This window comes from Vanellus vanellus, assembly GCF_965231255.1.
Source record: "Vanellus vanellus genome assembly, chromosome: 16".
In the NCBI taxonomy this organism is placed as follows: Eukaryota; Metazoa; Chordata; class Aves; order Charadriiformes; family Charadriidae; genus Vanellus; species Vanellus vanellus.
Genome location: NC_138921.1, coordinates 5,003,890 through 5,022,791, shown reverse-complemented (window position 1 = coordinate 5,022,791; position 18,902 = coordinate 5,003,890). Strand labels below are relative to the sequence as shown.

General features: G+C 49.3%; 1 protein-coding gene across 2 annotated transcripts; it reads right to left on the bottom strand.

The window, feature by feature from the left end:
- Positions 1-1,614: 1,614 nt before the first annotated feature.
- On the bottom strand, positions 1,615-16,690 carry ACADS (acyl-CoA dehydrogenase short chain; the record flags this gene model as incomplete). Of its 2 annotated transcripts, XM_082491589.1 has the most annotated exons (13): positions 1,615-2,822; positions 3,442-3,498; positions 3,843-3,938; positions 4,206-4,343; positions 5,662-5,832; positions 6,105-6,256; positions 6,631-6,742; positions 6,943-7,092; positions 8,771-8,934; positions 14,716-14,888; positions 15,106-15,217; positions 15,747-15,860; positions 16,489-16,690. In XM_082491589.1, 13 exons carry the CDS (start codon positions 16,688-16,690, stop codon positions 2,670-2,672), a joined length of 1,794 nt encoding a protein of 597 aa, XP_082347715.1. In that variant the 3' UTR covers positions 1,615-2,669. The 2 variants fall into 2 exon arrangements, with proteins under 2 accessions (XP_082347715.1, XP_082347714.1); XM_082491588.1 differs by lacking the exons at positions 14,716-14,888; positions 15,106-15,217; positions 15,747-15,860; positions 16,489-16,690 and adding an exon at positions 9,259-9,324.
- Positions 16,691-18,902: the final 2,212 nt, after the last annotated feature.

Here is an 18,902-nt window from a genome sequence, read left to right as displayed (position 1 = left end):
AAAAGCCAGCTCCCTGCTCTGGGGCAGGCTTTGTGTGCTGTTTACCCAAAGCAGTGCTGTGTGACAGGTCACCGATCCCTCTCTGGACCTGTGGCAGCAAGGAAAGTATTGGAAAGCTTTTGCCTGACAGACTTTGCACCCTTAAAATGTGTTTTTAGGTAATAACAAAATGGAATGCTAATAGAATATCTCATGTTCTTAGGCTCAGGAACCTGACTGGTATGCTGTACCGAGACCAGTGATTTTTGACCAGCTCCACCCTTTTTTGTAATTTGATGATGTGCAGTGTAATTTGACACAGGCTATGGCAGAGGTGCAGCACTCAGCAAGTTACCATCAAGTATGGAGTTGGGAGCCAGGTCAGCTGGTATACTGATATCAGAGCTAGCAAGAGGCTTGCTAACAAGGTGTGTGGTGCGTGATCCAGGCATTCCCAAAAGCAGACTCTGGTCGCAGGTGCAGCAGCAGGGCTCCCCCAAGAGCAGTCAGTTACTTGATGCTGCCCCCTGTATTATCTGCAGAGGGTCCAAAAGGAATTTGGTACAGCTAGTGTGTGGGTTCCTCAGGTGTGGTCTTGTCAGCTGTGTCCATTGCTGTTCTCCCACTCAGGTCAGCCATGGTGCACGTACGGGGCAATTTCACTCTGCTCTGGAGAAGAGAAGCTGCAATCATTCAGAGTTGGTAAATGAAGGAGGCATGATGCTGAAGAGGAGCTGACAGTGCGGTAAAGCAGATCTAAGAGAAGCAGCTTGATAAAGAGGGGTAACTGCAGCAAGCATGGCCTAACTGCGACTGACTGCTCTGCGTCAGTGGGGATTCAGCTGGACCTTAGCACACCGGGTCAGTGAAGGCCAGCACTGCACAGTAACTGTGTTCATAAAAGTCCTCGCATTCTTGCAGTGAGCAGCCCTACAGCTCCTGTTCTGAATGGCTGCAAGGAAAAGTAAGTGTAAAATAAAATCACTTCCTCCTACACAATCATAGATATGAGCCTTCAGCAATCATCAAAGCAGTGATACAGGCTGAAATCAAGCTAGAAAAGTGTCTCTCACTTCTAGAAGCCCTCCACAATCTACCGTATGTTCACAGTCATTAGAATAGTTTTCCAGTAGAAATAATCCTATTGCATGCACTGCCTGGCTCTGTTTCTCGTAATCCACGGGTTTGTGAGAGCAGCAAGGAGAAATTCAAAACTTGAAGACTTTGCCCCAGCCTGCAGTTGCCCTCTAGCGCCCTGCAAAGGGATTATTTATTTTGCTGGGACATCTGTATGAGCGAACACCCACTGCACCTTGCAGCGTTGTCTAACTGGTGCATGCAGGCCCTGGTGATTTATGCTCCTGTGTCTTGTGACTGGAAGAAAATATTCTAAATGAATTTGCATTTGCTTTTAAAAAAAGAAAGTGAGGACTGATGGTCCTTTAAAATCAGGTTTTATTTGTCTTCTCTGCTGTCTTATGTGTAATAGTATCCTCCTGTTTTTCTCTCCACACAAATTAAATAAATGGCACCACAAGAAAATAACCATTTACTTCTAGTGTACTTGTCCTTTGGACAAGGGGGACATACAGGCTGTAGTCTTAATCCTCTCCATCTTTTTCCTGAATTTAGAGCTTTTCTTTTGGCTGCTGAATCTTCTAAAAGTTAACTTCTTGCCAAAGATAACTGATTGAGGATATGTGCTACTGCTAAAGCTTCCTGGCAAGGTTTTCTATGTCATCTGTTCATTTCCTCGTTGTTGCCCAAAACACGTAGAGATTAAAGGCTGTTACTGCCACTTCATGCACTTTCTTTCCTGTTGGGTAGTTGTTGGTATAATAACAGCAGCTTTGGGAGAAGAGTTTTTTTGGTGGGTTTTTTTGATTTTTTTTTTTTTTTTTTTAAATCAGTTTCGGGCATTGCAGCTTTTCTGTCTTTTCCTCTTACACGTACATCCCTAAGTGGCTGAGCAAGCAGGCTGCCAGGCAAGATTGAGGGTTTTTTTCTGACCTTTCTTTTTACATCTACATAGACAGCAACCACAGCCTGTATGAAGAGCCCTTTGTGCGTAGGCAGTACCTGTGTCCTCCTGTCCAGCTCATCTCCTGCTGAAAGTGGGGAAAAGTGCACTGCTGTGAGGATTACCTCAGCACAGCCTGTATCCAATTAGGAGCTCACACATAGCTGCATCCCACACCTGAAATTCATCAAACTGATCAGAAGAGGCAGTGTAACCCACAGCATGGAACAGGGCACAGAGGTCACGTCTTGGTGCCTCTAACATTGGCACTGGTTATGGAGTATCACGTAGTGACAAATCCTTGCAAAACAGGCAGTAGGGGGAAACGCACAGGGCGAGCTGCTGACTCGAGCTTTGCTGAACAGCAAAGTTATTTTGCCACTACCAAACCAAAACAATGCCCTGGTTTAGGAAAAGACCTATGCTCCCCTACAAGGACAGGTGGCGTCCCCCCTCCTGCACTCACAGCCATCACTTACAAACCTAGATACGGCCTTCCATGCACCATGCTTTGTCCAAAGAAGAATCGGCACATTTTAACAAGAGGGTCAGTTACTCATTGGTGAGGAAAAGTTCCATCATTAGCCTCATTCAAGAGGACCAAGATGCAATTGCTGTTGTGCACCATTACGAGGCACTTTGGGGCAGTGTCTTGCTCCAGTCGGCTTCTTCAGCTACGGTAGGCCTTCAGCAGTTGACCTGCTATCACCAGTCTTTGGATCTCACTGGTCCCCTCATAGATCTCGGTGATACGAGCGTCACGGTAATGGCGTTCTGCTGGCATCTCTGTCACATAGCCCATCCCGCCCAAGATCTGGATAGCCTGAAACAAAAGTAACAGGTTAGAAAGGAAGCAGGGTCAAGGAATTTGTTTTTTCTACAGAACACAGCTACCTTAAATGGAGCTAAACTCATTTGCAGAGGAATGAACAGGCTTTGAGACAGGTAAGAGCAATACCCATGTCCCAAAGAATGACTTACTTCAGAGGTAGATGTTAGTGATCCATGTTCAGCTAAGGCACTTTTACTACGGACAGGGGAAAATAAATGCAGACACCAGCCGTCCTGCTTTGTTTGCTCACTACGTCGCAAACTTACTACAAGTCCTGACTGATGCACCCATGCCCCCTCCCACATCACTGATCCCACTCAAAACTTTGACGCTGCCCTGGACAGCAGCAGGCACAAGAAGACTTTAATCATACAGCTGCCACAGGCCATCATAAATCCCTGCACACACCCCCTACCCCAAAAATCCAGCAAGGTGGCTATACTAAACAAACCAACCCCTATGGCTGAAGCTGGTTGGTGGTGGTTGGTTGTTTGTTTTTTTTTAAATACTCTAGTAAATTCCATCCCACCTTCCCCAAGCACCCGTTTTGTGACAACAGAATTGCCCTTTCAGCATGTTGTGTATCAGAGATGTCAACTGAAGTACTTACCTGATGAGCGATGGCTGTTGCAGCTTCTGATGCAGCCAGCTTGGCCATCGCCGCTTCCTTTGGGGAAGGAAAACATCACTGAGGGTGCAACGATCACAAAAAGGAACACCTTATTTGCACAAGGAGCTTGCACACTCACAGACCAGCTGTAGAGCAAGACAGGCCTGACTGCTGGTGCCAGCTGACAGTGGCCACCCCTCTCTCCTTGGCTAAAGCCAGGACTTGGCTCAGCAGGCTGCCTGAGGATAGACAGCAGAGTCCAGTATCTGCTGGTGAGTTACACACCAACAGCGCTGCCTGGGCAAGCGCTGAAGGCAGTGATGCTGTACATAGTGCGGTTTCCTTGCCTTAAACCTGTAGCCAGCACTGTCACTGCTAGACAAATGCAAGGTTGGAAGTACCTTTGTGAAGGGCTTCCCATTGTCCTTCAGCATAGCGGCTCTCCAGGTCAGCAAACGCGCACTCTCCAACGCCACAGCCATATCAGCCAGCTTAAACTGCAACGACAAACACTGCCTTTGTTCCAGGCAGCAGCCTCTGCCTGCACAAGAACATACAGCAGAAGTCTTCCACTGCTAAGGCCGATATCATTAGAAAAGGAGCGCCTTCATCCCAATAGTTTTAACAATGTTTGAAAACAAGTATTACTACCTTGTTTATCCCAGACAGTGCAAAGTGCACTGCCTGTCTGAAGCCACGCCTGAGAGCCCACATGAACTTTCCACCAGCAATGTTTGGAACTGCCCTGTGCGCCCAGCTCGTACCTGCACTGCCTGTAGCTTTGTGATGGGCGACCCAAAGGCCATTCTCTTTTCAGCATAATCCACAGCACAGTCCAGAGCTGCCTGTGCTATTCCAAGAGCCTGTGAGGCAATACCAATCCTTCCTGCATCCAGAGTTTGCTGTGAAAGACACAAAATATATGTGCGTAGTCGTTACACTTGATCAAAAAGAGTACCATCGCATTTCTGCTCTTGCTGGGAAGCTGCTGTAGCCTTAGTATCCTCTGGTCAAACCTCCTTGATTCAGAATATTACAGGTTATGCAGGACTAGAGAGCTATAAAATGTACTGGGCGCTGCAGAGAAAAGCCAGAGGCACAAGAAGGAAAGCAGAAAAGAGAGATATTGCTTATTAGCTGGGGGGGGGGGGGGGGGGGGGAAGAGTGCAAAAGGAGGGAACAGCACACTGAGAAGCAGGAGCATCTGCTCGGGCAGGGGCTGAAAAGAACACTTCAGCTAGACCCCCTAGCTCACTGTGCATCTGATTTTACTTTAACTGAAAAAAAAAAAAACAAAACACAGAAATCTGGTCAGTTTTCCTCTTTCCTCTGGTCAGTTTCCTCAGTCTTTCCTCTTTTTATCATTAGTACATAGACTGAAGCAAGCATTTTTCAAAATGACTAGTGAATTGAGTCAATAACCTGACTTACCTCACACACTTGCCCATTAGGCTTTTAACCGCTTCCCTGCCTCACTATGCACAGGAATAATTTACAGCACAGTGAGAAAAGGCTTCATCTTCTCAGTCCTGGGCTGAGTGTCTTAAAAAAGTGGTTGGTGACTGATGCATTCTTTTAGTTGCGGACATAATGGAAGGGGCTAGTCTCAAGGGAGCTCAGCCTTTTGCAAAAAGTCAGGCCAACAAATGGTGTTTTGCCCCTACAGAGAGCAATGAACACTTCCAAGGGGGAGTGCGTCACTGCAAGAACTGGGTGTTCCGCAGCTGCCTGGCTCCTCCTCAGAAGTCACACACATGCCGTAACTCAGATTTCATCCACCTTTAGACATTATCCAGAGGTTATCCTGTGCCTCCAGGACAGCTTTCCTCTGCAAAGTATTTGGGGAAAATGCCATGTTTTCCTTTTATCTGCAGGTACAAACTGGAGGAATAGAGGGTTGGGAAAGGAGCAAAATTAAAATGCACCACCCTTGCTGAGACAGCACATCAGTGGCATCAGTGTTCTTTCATCTGAGAACCACTACATTGAGTCTACAACAAAAGCGCTGTCAAGGATCTACGGTAAATTAATGATTCATCAAGCGCTATAAATGGTTTCTCCCATGCTGGCAAGAGAGGTCAACTGCTTAATGTTACACAGAATAACTTACGCTAGCAGTTCTCACCAAAGTGATCGTAAGTCTGAAAATGGTTTTGAAAATGGTAAGCTTGGGAACTACAGCTTTACACAACCACAGCTGCACCCGGATCCATCTCTTACCATGGCAATTTTGAAGCCCATTCCCAGCTGCCCCAGTAGGTTGTCCTTGGGTATCCGACAGTCCTCAAATATCAGGTTGGCAGTGGAAGAGGCTCGGATTCCTAGCTTGTCTTCTTTCTTCCCCAGTGACAGCCCAGCAGTTGGCATGGGAACCAGGAACGCGCTAATGCCCTGCAACAAGACCCAAACTCTTAGGAATGGTGCCAACTTCCCAATTACCTGGCTGTCACTAGGCTTCCTCCAAACATTTTTCATAGAAGCCATATGTCTAGGTAACCAGAAGGGAGGGGAGCGCCAAGACAGAACAAAGCCAGCACACATCAGCCCCGCTCTGCTCAATGCCTGCATGGCTCTAAATAGAGAGCCCCCAGGACCTTGTCCAAGTGCTTCTGCATAACTCCTTTACTCCTGCCCCTTTTTCTTGACTGACCCACTGAACGCACCTTGTGTTTCAGGGATTTATCCGTAGTAGCAAACACCACGGTGGCCGAGGCGTCCCAGGCATTGGTGATCCAGGCCTTGGTGCCATTCAGAACCCACTCGTCACCATCCAGGCGTGCCACTGTGGATGCTGCACCAGCATCACTGCCGTTTCCTGAGCAAGGCACCAGCAAACAAAACTCAGGCAAGCAGTCACAGCATGGGGCGCAAACCCACCCCTCACCTGCACCCCCACCATCAGCTCATGGCACCTCTTGTAACTATGGTAGTGTCAGCACTGTTCCTCCCAAAGGACCCAAAGAGGAAGGGGAAAGGCCAGTGTGTCTAAGATGCATCTGTCTCCAGAGCTCTGCTCACAGAGGGGATGGTAGTTAACACCTTGGACACCGAGACTTCATTTAGACAGAATTGCTTTAAACCATCCTTCTACAAATCGGTACAATTTCACAGACCTAAAGTCCATCCTAAACCCGACTAAGGAAAGAAACTACCCCGTTCTTTCCATAGGAACAGTAACAGTCACATCACCTGGTTCACTAAGGGCAAAACATCCAATTTTATCCCCACTGGTGAAGGGAGCAATCCACTTGTGCTTCTGTTCTTCGGAGCCAAACTTGAGTATTGGCCCTAAATACAGAGACTTAAAGAATTGAGAGTTGAGTTAGTGCCTCTTGAAGGTACAAGCAATCCAGCAACTCCCTAATGTCTAAGTGCTCTTCAATACACCAGAACCCACCACGAAAGAGATACCCTTTCTTCCACACATCCCTCTCCAATAACCCCCCTCACGCCAGCCTCGGTTCCATGCCTGTCCCTCACATGCAACCTGAAGACACTTACATTATTGACGCTGACAATGACACCCGTGGACGCGCAGCCCCTGCTGATCTCCTCCACGGCTATGGAATAGGCCAGGTAGTCAAGGCCTGCTCCTTTGTACTCCTCCGGCACATCCATAGCCAGCAGCCCTAAGCCACCCATCTTCTTCACCTGCACATAGGAACAGAGAAGTAAGATCCTCTGCACTACCAGTGTCGCAGCAAATACACGCAGACACATGGAGATAAAGACAGGTCATAGCAGGACTACACACAGAGGAAAAGATAATAACTCCTAGTGAAATAGGAATCTGACTGTACAAACTGGTAAGTGCCCCCAGGTCCCGATGACTTCAACAAGAGCTGTACACAGTCACTGCTGCCTAAGATGAGGCTCTTGCTTATTTAATGAGCTCTCTTCAGTACTGGGAAGGAGGGAGCCTTTTGAAGGTGAAATAGGGAGATACAACCCCACCAGCATTTCCTCAGCCTCCCACCGAATCTTTTCCCCTCATATGTCTCCTGTCAGTTGGAAGCTCTCAATGGCAAATCTAGCTGATAAAAATCATTAGAACTTTACCTTTGAATCTGCTCAGCTTCAGCCTAGGACTGCACAAGGAAAGAATTTTACAGAATGAATGACCCACAGAACAGTTTGCAAGAAGGTGATTTTTCATTCTCATTAAAGCCAGGTCTTGCTTCCCAGAGAATTTAATTGTTGATTACATTCCAAATTACTCCACCCCAAGTTCCTCAGCTGGACCCCTGGCTTCTTAAGCATAAGCTCTTCAGAGCACTGACTGTCTCACTCTACTCTTTTTGTTAACGTTTGGCAACATACAAGGAAAAAAACAAACTTTCATCTGCATTTATATTCAAGATTTCAAGCTTTTGGTGTTGCAGAAATAAGCATATTACCAGCCTCTGTTTGCTTTAAGAGGAACCAAGAGGAATTTTTAAACAAATATTCCTTCACATCAAATCCAGAGAAAAGACAGCAACTAGTTCTATGTACTTTATCTTAATAAAAAGTGTTTACATTTTTAATTTTCCCCTATACATTCAAGTGAAAAGACTCAAAATCAAATTTAAAATTCTCAGATAAGAACAGTGAAGTAATGAGGAAAATATTTCCTTCCTTAGCGTGACTAATGACTGGCTATCTTCCTTACTCCTTAATAGAAAGAGGGGCATATGACAAAACTCGCATGCTTCTGACTGTGCTTGCTTGGAGCCTTTTGGCTAACGTAGCAGTATATATTTTTCTGGAGCTTAGTATTTCATTGCAATGAAGCAGGTGAGTTGGTCTGCTCAACAAGGCACAGAATGTACTTCTGTGTCTGTACTGCTTTCCACAAGACAAGTCACAGGTTTGATCGGAATATCCATTTCTTTACAGCCCTAGAGGATGACCAACATACATCTCCTACCACCCGATCACTTCTTTTTACCATCTCAAATGCACTCAGGTCATATACGCTTCCTCACTATAAACCATTTTTATAGTTAGGCGCAGTCTATAAAAGTATTTCATTTATTTTATAAGTCAGTTGTATTACAGCCCACAGGAAAGTCAGTGAGAGAACTGAAAACGTAATGGCACTAAAGCCAAATACAGAAAAACACAAGTAAAGGTAACGAGCTGAAAATGTCCTGTGAGCATTACAACCTCCACACTCAAAGAACTCTCCAACAAGCTGGCCTAAACTTAAATTTTCTGCTAAGCCAGATCTTAATGTACATTTTACTTCAGGCCCAGGGGGTCCTGCCGCAGCAGCAGAGGGAAGTCTGGCTCTGAACGCGCCAGTCTGCCTCTGCCGTGCCCACCTCCTGGCGGGAGCAGCACGCACCTGCTCGGCCGGGAACCGGTGCTCTTTATCCAGCTGAGCTGCGAGAGGCATCAGCTCCTTCTCTGCGAAGTCCCGGCACGTCTGACGCAGCATCTGGTGGGTCTCTGGCAGCTCCGCTGTCTGGTACACGGTGTGCAGTCGGCGCAGGCACCCAAAGGCCAGTGCTGGAAGGCAGGAGAGGAATTAAGCACTGTTGTTTGCCTTCACGCCCAGGGGAGGGGGTTTCAGCGGCCCAGGAGGACCCGGCCCCAGGCTGGGGGCCTCCCTGCAGCGACCCTTTTCCCCCCAAGCCGGGGCAGGACGGGCCGGGGGCTCAGCCGAAGGGCGGCGCCTCCCCCCCGCGGCTGAGGGGACTCGCCTCAGGCCTTGAAGGGCAACGGGGCGCCGGCCGCCTCCCGCGGCAGCCGCGGCCCCTTCCACCCTTGTTCGCGCCCCCCACAGCCCCCCAAGCAGCCATGCCGAAGCCAGGCCGAGCCCGGCGCCCTCACCCCTGGGCGCCCCGCCACCGCCGCGGAACAGGAACGCCGCCGCCGCCATGGCCGTCGCCTCAGGCGAGCGCGTGGAGACGGCGCAGGCGCGAGCCGCCAGAGCAGCGCCACCTCGCGGCGCAGCCCCTCCAGCTCCGCCCCCCCCCCCCCCCCCCCGCTCCGGCCCCGCCCCTGAGACCGGGCCCCGCCTGTGCGAAAATGGGAAGTTTCTTTATTACTATTGCTGGTGACAAAAATCACGTTTGTACAAATACATCGTCACGCGGGCACCGCGCCGCGGAGGGCAGGGGGGCCACCGGCACCGTGCTGGGCCCCGGAGAGGGAGGCGGGACTGAAGGGGCACGGCCAGCGCGGCTAAGGGGGCCCCGCCACCGCGCCCGGAGGGGACAGCACGGAGGGGGCGGACGCGCCAGCAGCCCAAAGGCCACACTGTGAGAGATACAAATACGTGTCCCATAACAGCACCGAGATCCAGGCAGAGGCAGATGGCGTTTGCTGGTGTTAATTTTTCCCTTTGCTGCAGAGGAAGAGGTGATGGCTCTGCCAGGACGCCGTCCCTCAGCCGTGTCCTCATCAAAGGGACAGGGCAGTGTTAAGAGTCCGAGGAGTGTGCCGACACCGGGCCGTGCTCAGGGGCAGCAGAAGGCTCGGTAGCTCGATGTGACAGAACAGCGGGGCAGAAGGCAAACACTGGGAAACAGCTGAAGAGGATGTAATGAAACACAGCTGAGAAGTAGTTACCACGTTTGGACCTTACTGCTTCACCATCACCACCTTCTTCATTCATTTCTGCCTTCTGAATACTTGTTTTATTCTTCCTGAACCCTCGGATAAGCAGAGTAAACATCCTCAAGTGCCAGAGAGGAGGCTGCTGCTGCTTCTCTGCAGCAAGAGACATTGAAAATCCTAAGGAAAACACACAAAGGAAGACACTTCCTACCAAAAAAGGAGGACAGGGACAGCAGTACCCAGTCCATATGACGAGATGACCTTCCTTCACAAGGTGCAGTATGTATTCCTCAGTCAATCACAAAAATAGCTGTCCAGGAAGCTTGCTTGCATGGATCCAAAGCAATTGCCTCAAAAATGTGAAAAAGAGGTCCTGGTCCTAAGAGGACAAATACTGGAAAGAATTAACATGAGTTTGTGGGTTTGGTCCCTGTTTTTGTCAGAGCAGAACACAGTATGACCCCAACTCTTTTCTCTTTCCAATTCAGCACACAATCAGAGAGACACTGTCTGCACAAATACCTTCCCCCTTGCTCAAAATTTAACCGACACTGAAAGCATCTCCCTTGTGTTCAGCACCTGTTCAGGACAGACCATCCACCCGACAAGGATGAGATCCCACTGGAATGTATTCTAGCTCACTGGCATGAGCAGCTTTGACCCATCATTAAAGCATCAGAACACACAACCCAGAAGGAAGATGCTCTGTTAAACCATGTTCACCAAAGACATCATACCTGCCACAAAAGAGAGGAAACTACAGAAAGCATCTAAGAGAAAAGGAACCTTAGGGAAGTGGCCAAAGCAGGGACAGGACTTTTGTAATCCAGAAAGTTGGTGATTTCCATCAGCTTTTTCAATGCTGGGTGGTTGCCCTCTTGTAGGGACTTTTTTTTTTTTTCCCCCGCAGCATGCTTTTTGGGCAAAGACCACCTAATTCAGCACAGCAAACAAATTCAGTTAGAACCTGAGGGGTGCTAGTGCTGCCTGCAAGTCTTCCCATTTTCTTCCAGTTTTCCTTTTTTTTTTTTTTTTATTGCTGAATAGCTGATACATTCACCAACAGGAAGGCAACCACTTCAATGCTTTTTTCTCATCACTACTGGCAGAGGTAACAACAAAAGACAGGAATCCATTTTCCTATAAGTATCAAATCCCTCATTTACATTGGGCAGAGTGCTCTCCTGCTCAGTCGTGTTCTGCAAAGCAGCGGCTAGATGGCACCCACGCCCCGGAGGACACCCCAACTGTGCAGAGCTGCTCACTGACTACTACAAACGGCCCACACAAGTTGGTATTTGCCCGTACAGTAATTTCTGCTGCTCGCTCTGGCAACAGTCCATTTTCCTTTTAAGAACCTTTACGCAGTGACATAGAAAACAGATGGGAATCATCACACCCATAAGAAAAGCAAGAGATCGCTTCCTACAGAAAATGAGCTGCAAGTAACATTTAAAGGCACCTGGATTTATACTACACACAAATTCAGCTCAATATGCTAAAGTTTCCTAGGGAATAATTAGCAGGCTCTTCAGACACTATCCTGAGCATCTCTGAACACGTCAGGGTGAAATACACACTTCCAGGCAGTTCTGCCTTATCACAAGCAACTACCATCTGATTTGATGTTTCTCACCTGACCAGCACAAGGCCTTCTGAAGACAATCACTGCAAGATGCATCTCAAGCTCCACCTTACAAGCAGCTTTAACTAATTCTGAAATAACTAAACAAGATTGCTCTAAGCACCTTTGGAGATGCTGGAGGAGACTGATGGTAGCAGAACTGTTCTTCATCTTTCAGCCACGTAGACCTTGTCCCTCTGCATTCCCAAGACATTTGTTGTGGTTGCTTATGATTAATGCTCCACCCAGAACAGGTCATTTGTTGCAGTTAATCATAATTAAATATCTTCCCAAAAGCTGGAGATTCTTTCATGGCTGCCGCCCCACACACACTCACTGCTTACCCCGATGCCAGCTGATCTTCTACGCCAAAGCGAACATTAATCTGCAAGGTAAAGGCAGTCGTTTCCTATTGCTGTCTACGCATTAACAGGCTCCAGGCTGTGATGCCCACTGCACTTAATCCCGCTAAAATAAACTACGCTGAATCTTACTTACCACAGCAGGTAACCAACTGTATCCACCAAGGAGTTAGGTTTCAACTGTCTCATGGAACAAGTGGAACTAATACTAGCAAACATCTCTAGTCTAGATGCAACCTAACTCCAGTCTACAAGAGACATGACTGACCAGCCCAGCTGGGGACAGGAAAAATGCCAGTCTTGAGATCCAGCAAAACAGGCAGAAAAGGGTTTTGTTAGCTGCGATTTTGCTTGGTTGGGAGCTGGGCTCCAGCATGGCTGCTGGGAAGACATGGGTCTCCTCTTCCCACTGCACAGTGCTGTTTCCTATTGCCAGATCCCAAATACAGCTATGAAATACACCCTCTGGTTTGGTGGTGTTAACTAACACAGCAGAACTTCCTAAACCATAAATAAGCAGTTAAGTAGGCAAAGCAGGGATGGGAACTCAAACAATTAAAAAAAGAATCATGTAAATTCTCACTTTGCAAGAATTCCACTCCGTAACACTGAGTGATCTGACCTGGGAAACTTTTAGCTACTAATACCTCAACTGAAACAAAGCAAATGAGGTTCTGACACCACTGTTTCTCCTTCCAGCACCTCTGACAGATCATTCATGTTTAAAAGTACACAGAGATTGAAGCCTAGGAAGCTCTGCTTCCTACACATTTTTCAAGTGATTTTCCACATTCTCCTCTCTCTAAGCCCCACTAGACTGACACCTCCCCTCCACCCCAGCTAGACTGACATGGTGCTGTTGATCTAAAAAGCAATACACTCTGTGGCAAGAGCCAAAATTCCTACACGAAGGGAAGCAGGAGAAATGGTAAATATAATGAGATTAACTTCAGCTCTAAGGTTGACCCCCGAGGTCCAAGATTCAACAATTTGCTCAAAGGAGCTCAAATAGAAATGCTATCAGACTGACTTGATGACCAACCTGGATAAAGCCCTCTTTTTTCCCCCCTATCTCGTATCTCTAGTGAAATCTCTGGCAAGACACATATTAAACTGTTCTCAGGGCAGCTCAAGCTGCTGGAGGCAGAATGAAGACTCCTACACTACTTAGAAGCTGAATTAGTCTCTTATTTTCTCTTTTCCACTGGAGAACATTGGGACACACCCTGTAAAGCAATCTCAGCCATACTACAAACTAAACCACTGTGCACTAAAGAGATGATCTATCCGGCTGAAGCAGAGATCTGCTCTTCAGTCGTCACTGACTACTTGAAGGGGGAAAATTTTCCTGCTAAGAAATAGCTTACCCAAACAATCTGACCTCTTGAAAAAGGGTAGTCACCCCAAAGGTGAAACATCAGAAGCACTAAAAGTGCAACCTAACTATAAAGACTGTAACAGCAAGAATTTTCTAACAGTGCCTCTGACCCTTGACCTAACCACGGTACCAGAAGGTAACCAGAAACAGAGAATAAGAGGCAGGATATGTTGAGTGTCAGATAAAGAAGTGTTGCAGCGAGATTTCCTGTGCTTCCATGAGCTGTCGTCTTTGCTTCATGTTTTCAGCCTCATGCAAGGAGAAAAGGTTTGGCAAGAAGCCTTTTTGCATGAGACAGCAACTTCAGTCCACTCCTGGACATCTGGAACGGTTAATGGCATCACAGCATCCAGCAGACACAGAATGATTACTGTCCTCCATTGTAAGCATAGTCAGCCTTGTTGTGCATAATCAACTTGTTGTCCACAAAGTAAAAGCTGTCTGAGCGGGTCTCATATGGATTTTCAACCATCAGACGGACTGTGAAAGAGAAAGCTTGATTACATTCAAAAGCCTGCCACACTCCGCTGGACAGCACAAAGTCAGAGTAAAAAGGACTGCCACTCTGCTGGATTTACCAGGCTGATGCTCTGCCCTACCCAACTAAGAAGCAAACTGCTCTGCTGACCACACTTCAAAAGCTCTGGCCTGCCCCTTCCTATTCTTCCCATTCACAGGACAAGTGCGGTCAAAGGCAAACAAAGGGGGAGCGAGTAATCTCAGGCAAGACTACCTTAGCAACTGTCAGAGCCACCACTAGAGCAGAGCAGCAATCCACAAACGGAAAAACAGTGGCACTCCCCACATGTACACAGGCGGGGTACAAACTCTGCGCCTCCTCCTGCACCTAGGCAGCCACAGAAGGCCGCACGTGCACCTCCTCTATCCTGAGGTCAAACATACCCTGCGCAACATACATTTGCAGAGATCTTAGTAGGCTCAAAAACACACCTCTCAGAGAAGAGCCTGTTCTGTTCCAAAGCAGGAGGCTCAAGGCCTATCAAGTAAGTGCTGAAAACAGATGCGTGGCTACCAAGAGAATCCTTTTTTCAGGGTTTTGTTGTCTTCTGGGCTACACTGTTAGGCATCAGGCGTGTCAGCCCTGTGCCTCTGATCGGTTCTTGCAGCCTGTGACTTGACAACATAGGTTGTCTTAGGCTTTCATTTTCAAAGAAGGAGAATTTGCAGCACAAATCTGTACTTCAGTCAAGATTACACACAGCTTAAACCAAGAACCTGTATCTATCTATTCCTGTCCCCCCCATCCCAGTCACAACTTCTTTCACAAGCAGAGAGAGGGAGAAAATGAGCATATGCACACACACAAACAAAACACAGCTCAGTATGGAAAAGGAGATACTTACTAAGGTCTTCTGAGAGCTGAGGGAATTCATAAATGTGTTCACATGTGTTCCTGCTACTGGGGATGCAGAAGCCAAAATCAAAGTCAAAGTTCTTCAGCAAGCGATCTCGGAAGTAATGTCTCTCAATCATTCGAAAGTTTGACACTGGCTTTTCTCCCACTGTGAATTCCACTCTGTATGCAAAAAGTAGGAAAAAACAGGTATTGGGAAAAACAGAGCCTTGGACCCAAGGCTACACAAGAATTTAGTAGATCATTCCAGAAAGAGAGACTTTGCTATTTTTACTGCAAGATGGGTTCTCTCTAGTCCTTGACTCAGTTTTGTTATAAACTGTCAAGTGACATTTCATAAACATCTGATTCTTCCTTCTTTCTATGAACTCATACTTACGTTGCACCAACAGTCCGAAGACGGAGAAATGCTGGGGTGAACTGGTAACGAACAAAGCGGCCTGCACTAGCGTCCAGTTCACTGTTGTCATCTTCATCCTCCTCATCTTGCTCTAGAAAATGCACCAGCTCAGAGTTATTTTGCTAACAGCGTACACGTAAGGCAATACTAGCTTGCGGGTGTATCAGGACAAGCTAGCTATTACTTAGGCACTAAATGTAAAAGTGTTTAATAATTGGTCTGAGACTCATACTGGAACTAAGTAATAAAGAAAAGATTGGCTATGACAGCTGGTGCAGCCTTGGTGGCTCTGGAGATGAAACCACCCTCCACCTCACAGGATATCCCCCCTCACAATTGCCAAAGCACATAAAAGAAACTCTGTACGATAACCAGCCACCAAGGGCAGATTTGCAGTTGACACTACTTCCTCATCTCATGATAATCACTTCACAATTTTATGACAAGTTTCTCAGCAGAGGTAAACTCAGTCCTATGCTTAAAGGAGAGGAATTTAGTCACCAGGACATATAGAAGAATCTTTCTGCTTGGTTTGCGTGGGTCCTGCATTGCACCTTCTCGGCTCCCCGCATCCCCGCAGTTGCCAGAAGTTGCCTTCTGGCAACTTTAGCATAACATACCTGAGGGTGATGGCTTTGCAATTTCAAACAGCACTGTTCCAGTTTCAAGATCCCGGATCTTAAACCTGGTGAAGTCAATGTTGTAAATGTTGTCCTCGGGTTTGCATAAATAATCTAGCAGGGAAAGAAAATATATAGTCGCATTTCAAAAGATCTCTGAGCAATTACCAAAGGAATTTCTTTTTTTGCTAGCCCCAGCCCATTAAGATACATATTGCTAGTTATTTTGCAGAAGCTTCATCAAAGCGGGATAAAATTGAAGCTAGAAGAAACAAAGGCATGCTAGGTGCCAGGTAGCAGAACGAGAAAGGGAAGGGACTGGGACAGAAAAGCAGAGACCAGCAGCCCAGAGGCAAAACAAAACCAAAATCAAACCAAAAAACCCACACGAAAACCCACCCCAGGACACCCCAAACTTTCTGGAAGTTGTAACAAAGCCGAAGGCAGGAGCACACCGCAAGGCGCACACTCCTCAGCCGCTTCCAACGCCAGCGCACCGCCCGGCAGCACCGACCCCGCCGGCCCCACTCCGCCGCCCTCTCCACAGCCCCGGCCCGGCCCCGCAGCCCCCTCCGCCGCGGCCGACGAGGCATTAACGGAGCAGCGCGGGGCAGAGGGTGTCCGCACGGGACCGCCGGCCCCCAGCCGAGCGCTACCGGCCCGAGATCCCTCCCCTCTCCCCTCTCCCCCCCTCTCCTCCCCTCCCCGGGCCCGGCGCCCGCGCTCCCCGGCCCGCACTCACTCTCCGTCACCCGGCACAGTCCCAGGACGTGCTCGGGCCGGACGGTCTCAAGCGCCAGCAGCTCCGATTCGGTCCACGGCGGCCGCGGCGCCGCGTCGCCCGAGCCCCGCCGCCCCCGCAGGCGGCTGAGCGCCCCCCCGGTCGCCGGCGACGGCTTCTTCTCCGGTCCCGCCGCCGCCGCCCTCGCCTTCGAGCCGCTCATCGCCCCGCCGCCGCCAAGATGGCCGCCGCCTCCCTCGGTAGCTATGGGAGCGAGGGGCGGAGCCGCGGCGGGTCAGAGGGCGCGGACGCTGCCTAGCAACGCAGAGGAGCCGGGGGGGAGGCCCCCGTAGCTAAGCAGGGCCCGCCGCGTGCGCGGCCGGAGGGGGGACCCAAGCGCCACGTCGCGACCCGCCGCTCGCAGAACCCGGGCCCCCAGCGGCCCCGGCCCGGGGATACACACAGCGGGCGGACGACGGCGGAGCAGGCGAGAGGGGAAAGCTGGGAGCTACCTGAGGAAAAGGAAAAAAAAAAACTAAACAAAAAAGACGCCCCCCCCCCCCCCGCAGCACCCCCTCCCGCTGCGGTCTCCAAGGCACTGGGACCCGGATCCGGTCAAAGCACCCATCGGAGGGATGGTGACAGGCAGTGGAAGAGTCCCCGGAGCCAGAAGGGACAGGGAAGGTCCCACCTGGAGTGACCCACAGGAGCACCACACTGAGGAAAGGACACATTTCTTCCCAAAAAAATGGGCAGCCCACCAGCCTGCAGTAGGCACTTCAGTGCTAAGAGTCACCTCCAGACCTTCAGGGAACCAGGGCAAGAAGAAACATCTGCATCCTCTTTCCAGACTCCAACCAGCACTCAACGACTGGAAGCAGAAGCGGAGGGGTGGTTAGTGACGTTCGCTGCTGCTCATACGCAGCACGCGCCTGCTGCCGCCAGACAAACGCGCTTTCAAACCAGCCTGCCTACGCCAGCGTTCCCGAATCCTCCTGCTTGGCCCCGGGAGGGACAGACCAAAGACACAGGCTGTCCTGATGGGCGACTGCTGGATGCGGGGCTGGGGCCCCTCGTCCCCTGAGAGCAGGCAGCCAGAGGAAGAAGGTGCCGCTTTCTCTCTGCTCCAGCTCCAGCCCCTCCTGACCATCTCTGACGCAGTTTCAGGCTGTAACAGGGGCAGCTTGCAAAACCCCAGAAGGCAGATTACATCTCTGGTGTTCCCCATCTGAGCAGGAAGCAACGCAGTCCCCATCAGCGCTTTAAAGAGGATGTTGTACCATTCAATTTGCACTTAAACTGCCAAAAATAACCAGCCAGAGAGTACCAGAGGTGTACGGGAGGTGGGCAGCAGCAGGGAGAGGCTCTGGGCTGCAGCAGCGGTGGGATGTTAAACTGCATCTGGGCAGCAGGCTGCAGTCCCCTCCGCAGTGTGGTGCCGTCCCGGCCTCCCGCACCGCGAGCCCTCGAGCAGAGGAGCTCTCCCGTCCCACCCTCAGAAAAGAGGGACCACCTCATCCGAGTGACAATATAATTTTGTTTATTTTCCTTTAACACACTGCTGGTTAAAACTGCCAGACAGTAGATTTCAGAACATTCCCTCAACCAAACCTGGGGAAATTAAAAAATAAAACCGCTACCATGTACCAAAAATAAAATAGCCCACCCCCACACCCATCTTTTCCCCCAAACTAATCCCTGCAAAGCCAATGCAATCAGAAATAGACATCTGTGCTTTTCACCCAGGGCCCAAGCTTGCTGCAAAACAAACTAAGAAAATGTCACTGCAAGTTGTTATAACACAAAGCAATGGACAGTAAAATAAAAAAATCCTCCTTAAAACCCCTTTGTACTGGTGCCAAGTACAGATGGGGATCTCTCCCCACACTGCTTTAGCCTTTACAGACAACCTAGACCTGCAGCTTCAAGTAGTTTGTGACGTGTCCTTAATGCCAACAGCACAGGTCACCTCCACACGCCCCAGCCTACGCAGCCAGGTGCTACAGAGCATGGGGACCACCTGCCAACACTAAAAGCTGCTATGCCCATGGGACCCAAACATCACTGTCACCTGCCCAGCATCTCGCAGTCCTGGCTACTGGCCTCCTGGCACAAAGCACAAATCCTGCCTCTGCTCTCATGTTCTCCGGGGCTGCTTTACCAACCTGGCTGCTTCTCAAGCAGGAAAGCCCTGAACACCGGATGCCCCCAAGAAACCACAAAAAAATTCAAGCCCCTACTTGCCAGCAAGTTTCCAGACACTGCTTCACTCCAGCGCCCCAGCTCAAGAACTGTTTTAGAGTGACAGAACAGCCATGGTAGCACAAGCAAGCACATCCCCACTACGCGTGACTGGGAACAACTCCAGGGCAGAGATGCTGCGTTTCCTAGATTCACGCTCTACCCAGCTAAACTGGTTTGAGCCGTACTTTGCC